At 41.2% G+C, this 6,000-nt stretch overlaps 1 protein-coding gene across 1 annotated transcript in view; it reads left to right on the top strand.

Moving 5' to 3' along the window:
- LOC104469264 (rap guanine nucleotide exchange factor 6-like) overlaps positions 1–6,000 on the top strand; it is a 115,619-nt gene that overhangs the window by 75,425 nt on the left and 34,194 nt on the right. Inside the window, 2 exon segments of the mRNA XM_010083713.1 lie at positions 4,220–4,403; positions 5,245–5,381. Of these exon segments, the coding sequence (XP_010082015.1) occupies positions 4,220–4,403; positions 5,245–5,381 (321 nt within the window).

Here is a 6,000-nt window from a genome sequence, read left to right as displayed (position 1 = left end):
TCCAGCCTGTAAGCACTGCTGTGAACACATTGCGTTAAACCCCCAGCTAGATGCAGAAACTTGTGAAAATAAATTTATGACGATGTTTTTCATCCTTCCCCTGCACCGTTACTGCTCCCTCTTGGAGCTTCCAGTATTTTTGTGGTGAAACGTCCAAATGTGTGCGTTGCAAAGTCCAACTTGCTTGGTATACTGCGGAGCAGCTGTTTTTCAGTCGGACTGTAGACTTTTTTTTTTAAAAATATAGAAAAAAAATCAAGTTATTCCCTCCAATTTTTAAAGCAACTTATTTAATTTGCCTGAAGTGGATTTTTTCTTTTTTTCCTGACAGTGTGCTTAGTTTCAGAACTGCGGCGCTCAGACAGCAGGAAGGGAAGCTGTGCGGTTACCCGTGCAGAGGGTGAACTGAGGGATTACACAGCGGCTTTCACCTGTAATAGGTATCCTCAGGGAAAAATAACTCAGCAGGTATAACAGAGTGAAGACATCTTTCTTTGCCCTTTCACGGGACAGGCTTAAGGCAGTGAGCCAGGGTAACACAGGTAGTCCCGATCGTATCTCTAGATGCAGGCAGTGGGGTCCCACTTCTGCTGCAATGAGCCCGTTGCCTGTATCAGCACCTTGCAGAGCTGTTCTCTTAACAAGCAACCAATTTGTGTCTGGTTTTTCTTATCTGTTTAGTTCTGTCAGTGGTGTGCTTAAAAAGTTTTTATTTTTTATTTTTTCATTTAACGCTTTGGCAGTATATACTGTTTGTGGGCAGCACCATTATTGCCCAGCAATAAGATTTTTATATTAAAATGGATTATCTGTAAAATATGCATCAGGGAGTGGGCTTTACTGAGGGGTTTTCTATCAATTCTGAAAAAGGCTTGGATGTTTTTTCCCTGCCAGAACTGACATCAAGGAAGGGGGGGAAAACCTTGCTCTTAGTAGCAGGTCGCATCAGGAGTCATGAGCACTAAAATATGTTATCATATGGGGTTATTATGGCACAGGAAATATTTTACATGAGGCATATCTAATAATAATAATTTTTAATATTAATATTTTTAGTAATACTACATTTTTAAATAATCTTTTATTTTCTGTCAATGTGTGTTACTGACACACATCATGGTGGTATATGCGTCGTTATCACCAAAACTGTTCTACATCTTTGGCTCCCAAAGCAAGGCCAGTGTACAGGACATCTCCATGGTCAATGGTGGGCAAACGTGGCTGGAAGGAGCATCTTCATTGGCAAAATTTGCAGTGCTATATAGAGAGTAATAATGGTGTGACTTTAAAATAGCGAGCAAATGTTCTACCAGTAACCTGGTGTGAACTTCCCAGATGATCCACATGACACGCACCGATGGAGTCTGGTCCTGCTGCCTTCTCCATAGATATTCCTGAAAAAAATTCCATATTTGTGTAAGATTTGAGGAGTGCAGCTGCTGGTTTCCTTTTGTAAATTAGTGGTTCATAAATGCTTCCGTTAAGAATGATTTTGATACTTGACCATGGAAACAGCTGGGGCATCATGCTTGGGAAAGGCAGCTCCTTGTGCAGACAGCTTTACGAGCAAAATCCTTCCTGTTCCTTCCAGCACAGCCTGACCAACATTTTCTCAACCATCTGTACGTCATCTTGCAAACGCAGTTTGAGGACCAGCTCTTATTTCATAGCTTGGCCAAATTATAATTTATACATCCAGAAAAGAGAAGATTTGTTTATTGTCCCATATGGGATATACAATGAAAATATTAAAGAATCACTTTTCTTTACAAACTGTAGCCTCAGTTGTGTTATCTTCGGTTGAGGTTACCAACGTGGGAATTAGTACTGTAGTCTGTCTTACTCTGCCTGGAAAAGTTGATATAAATCGTGGCTATTTAGATGAAGAAATGCTAGAAAAGTCCTTGAATAAAATGCTGTGCTGATCATGTGCTGTGGAGACTCTCCAAGCACAATTTGCACTTGGGCTTAGTTCCAAAATTGTTAATGTGAGCTGCATAAGCCAGTAAAGTGATGTAATAGAAAGCAGATTTAACCCTATATGTATTGTTATCCTACTCTGAATGAAATACTTACATTAAATCATTTAAGCCTGATTTATTAGGTTTGCTGGCTAATTATTCAAATGAGGACAAACTGAAAGGTCCGAGGTTGTATCTCAACCCAGCATTTTTCTGCCTAGTGAAGGAAGGAGATGCTGCTCATCTGCCCAAGTGCTGCGGTTTGCGTTGGCCGATGGACATGGAGCGTGTCGGGAGGTGAAGGCAGTGCGGTCTGCTGTGATCAGATCCCTTAAAATGAGTGGTGGGTTTTAGGAAGCAAGAAACAGTGGAACCAGGGACATGTGTCCTGGGAGGAACGTAGGGACACTGCCTGGTCATGGAGGATTGGGATCAGGAAAGGTAAGGCACAGCTGGAGCTGGGTTTGGCGAGGGGTGTGAAGGGCAACAAGGAGAGCTTCTAGAAGTACATTGGGCAGAAAAAGAAGATTAAAGAAAATATATTCCCCTCGCCCTCATAAATCAGACAGGAGAGCTAGTGACATGGAGAAAGCTGAGGCACTTGGTAATTTTTTTTTTTGCATCAGTTTTCACTGGTCATCACTCTTCCCACATCCCTCAAGTCCCTGAACCTCAAGGTGGGGACTGGCAGAACAAATTCCTTCCCATGGTAAGAGAAGATGAGGTTTGAGACCACCTGAGGAACCTGAACACACCCAAGCCCATGGGACCCAACGAGGTGCATCCCTGGGTCCCATGGCGGATGGAGCTGCTCCGTCTCACTTGAGAAGCCCTGGCAGTCAGGTGAGGTCTCCAGCGACTGGAGAAAAGGGAAGGTGGCTCCAGGGAGACCTTACTGCAGCCTTTCTGTGTTTCAAGGGGGCTCATAAGAATGGCTTTTTACCAGGACCTGCAGTGACAGGACAAGGGGCAATGGTTTTACACTGAAAAGGGATAGATTTAGCTTGGATATATGGAAGAAATTTTTTACAGTGAGAGTGCTGAGACACTGGAAGAGGTTGCCCAGAGAAGTTGTGGCTGCCCCATCACTGGAGGTGTCCAAAGTCAGGCTGGACAGGACCCCATCCTTTCTTTTGGAGGTTTTGTGAACACGCCGAGTATTTGATGCGTTAGTTTGTCTTCAGTGTTTTGGTAAAATCTCAAGGGTTTCTTTGGAAGTGAAAATTAATATTGTACATGTGTTCATATAAAAAAATAAACTCAGTTTTCTGCGGGTCTCTATATAATTGCCTTATACTTCTCAGTGACACATCTTGTTGTTCAAATTTTTGAACAGAAAAATGATTTGCATGCTGGTTTAAACAAAAAAAAAAAAAGCTTGAGCAACTACTCTGGAAATTGAGAATTTGAAACTACTTTTTTTTTTTTTTCCTTTGCTTTCCATCTGTTTGGGAGTTTATTTTCATGCAATTGCATCATTTAAACTTTACATAAGGAATTATTGCAAATGATTCCTGTGTGATTCTGCTTTTTGTTGCCAGTATTGCATTCTCTTTCACTGGTGCTTTGTGTGTCTGCTCAGGGTGATGTCTGTGTTGCCATCTATTGATGACAGCAGAAATGTGTCCAGGGGCACTGGGTAACCAGTGATGTTCCTGAATTCTGTTATTATTTAATTAATAATACAGACTCTCAGATTGTGAAAAAAAAACATTTTGTGTACATGAATTCACAAGAGAGTAAATGCTATAAAATGAGAATGAACCGAAAGAGGAAAGAATAGTGATCCTTATCTCTGCCCCCCGTTATACTGCACCTGACAGACTTGCTCTGTGGCAGGATTAAAATTCATGTTATAATGCCGAAACTGAGATCAAATCCCATTCATTTTAGCCACTCAATCTGCTTTGTTTTTCCTGTGTCACAAGGTTGATGTTGATGGGTTATATTGTATTGCCTGTAGCTCATTGGGGATGGGGAGGGATATCAGTAAAGACAGAGAACAAATGTCCTAGTATGTTAATTTTGTTTTCAGAACTTGTGATCGTAATTCCTGTAGCATGGTGTTGCTTTGTGCCAGTGGTGTATATTTGGACCATCCTGGAACTGAAGATTTCAGTGTTCAGAAAGGGAGCTATTACAATTTCTAGTTTGAATTGTTGGTCATAGGGTTCCTTTTGTGGTGTTAGCTACCCAAGACCAGAAATCATTAGACTGAAGATGTTGAACTCTTTGCCTGATGGCTGTTTTCTTTGTAGGCTACAGAAAGTGAAATGGGAGACGTTGATTTAACAGGTCTTCCAGAAGCACCTGTAGACTCTGAAGATGAAGAAGAGGAAGAGGATGAAGATATTGACAGAACTTCAGATCCACTTCTAGGGCGAGATGTTGTACGGGAGTGCCTTGAGAAAGAGCCTGCGGATAAAACCGATGATGATATTGGTGAGGAGAAAACAAACAAACAAACAGAAGATCTTGATGTAAAACTGTATCGTATAACATCTGTAAGAGAAGCATGTCTGCACACTGTTTAATGAGTTGATGTTAAATGTATATCCTCATAATTATGAATGATGCCTCTCAGAGATCCCTTTGCTCTAGTGATACTGTTAATTGAATCATTTCTTTTACTATCTGAGAGAGTATCTGTTCTGAGAAACTAACTATTTTAAAAACCAGTCTTGAAGATCCTTCAGATGTTAAGCATTGTAGTCATTGTATGTGTTGATATAGGAGAGGAATAGGTAGCAAGGTAATTTTGACTGCCTGGAAGTGTTGAATTAGTTGTTAGATGTCAAAAAGAATGTACTATTACTGTGGTATAGATCTACGTAATGGTAAACTGGAAAACAGGTAAGATGACAATAATTTGAAGTAGAAATTGGCATAAGTTTAACAGTAAAATTTGCATTTTGCTATACTTCAAGTTACTTCTCTAAACACTGGAAAATCGTTCCATTCTCCTATCAAGCTTATAATGACTGTGCTGTGAGGGTATTTTTAATTTTTCTGAATGTTTGAAGCTGAAGTGCTTTTACAGTCTAGCTAGACCGCTGCCCTGAGAGTCAATCAGAACACCATCAAGACTGTAGAGCCAAGTTCCTGTTGTTGATGGCAAATGCACACTGAGCTCATTTAGCCACAGGCGCTAATGGGGATTGTAACACCACTGAGCAGTTTCCCATGAATTTAACTGAGGTTTAATATACCTGCGGAGGGTGAGGTATCTAAGGAACCCCCTGGGCCGTGCACTCTTCATACCGATCTGTCCTTTGTCCAACAGAGCAATTATTGGAATTTATGCATCAGCTCCCTGCCTTTGCAAACATGACCATGTCTGTGAGAAGAGAACTCTGCTCAGTGATGATCTTTGAAGTCGTGGAGCAAGCAGGAGCCATCATACTTGAAGACGGCCAAGAAGTAAGTTACTGCTCACGACACGATCTGAGTGCTATAGGTTAGCAAGGGCAGCTGGGGGCGAAGGGCTGGAAAATCTATTTCCCATCTCCACACCTCTCCTGCACCTGAAAGTTAGAGAATTTTTCTCTCGGTGTGACGCATACCCAAAATCCCCAAACCTTGGCCCATCCCTTTGGGAGATTCTACATGTGTATTGTTATCTGTTCAAGACTTCAACACGGGCAAGTAGAGACGTAAAACAACATTCAATGTGTTGTTATCAGGTAAGTGAGAACATCTGGAGGAGTTTATTTCAAAATTTTTTGTGGCACAGAAGAATGCATAATTTCCATTGTTAAAATAACTCTCTTCTTATAATTTAGTTTTTTTAAATACTAACGTGGAGAGGTATCCTTGCCCAACCGTGTTGGCATTATGACATAAATGTTGAAATGAGGAGCAGTTTCCATACATACTCAGTGAGAGGAGACAGATGGTCAAATTAATCAGTGGTCAGGCTCTGAATCACTGTCTTGACATCTCTCCATCCTTGCATCAAGATGTTGGGAATGACCATAGCAAGTCATCCCTCTTGTCTGTGGTTAGTGACCAAGTGGGTGCCCAGGGGAAGAGTGTTCAC

Source organism: Pterocles gutturalis, unplaced genomic scaffold (genome assembly GCF_000699245.1).
Source record: "Pterocles gutturalis isolate BGI_N339 unplaced genomic scaffold, ASM69924v1 scaffold4395, whole genome shotgun sequence".
In the NCBI taxonomy this organism is placed as follows: Eukaryota; Metazoa; Chordata; class Aves; order Pterocliformes; family Pteroclidae; genus Pterocles; species Pterocles gutturalis.
Note: the sequence above shows the minus strand (reverse complement) of the source record. Positions and strands in the feature narration are given on the sequence as shown.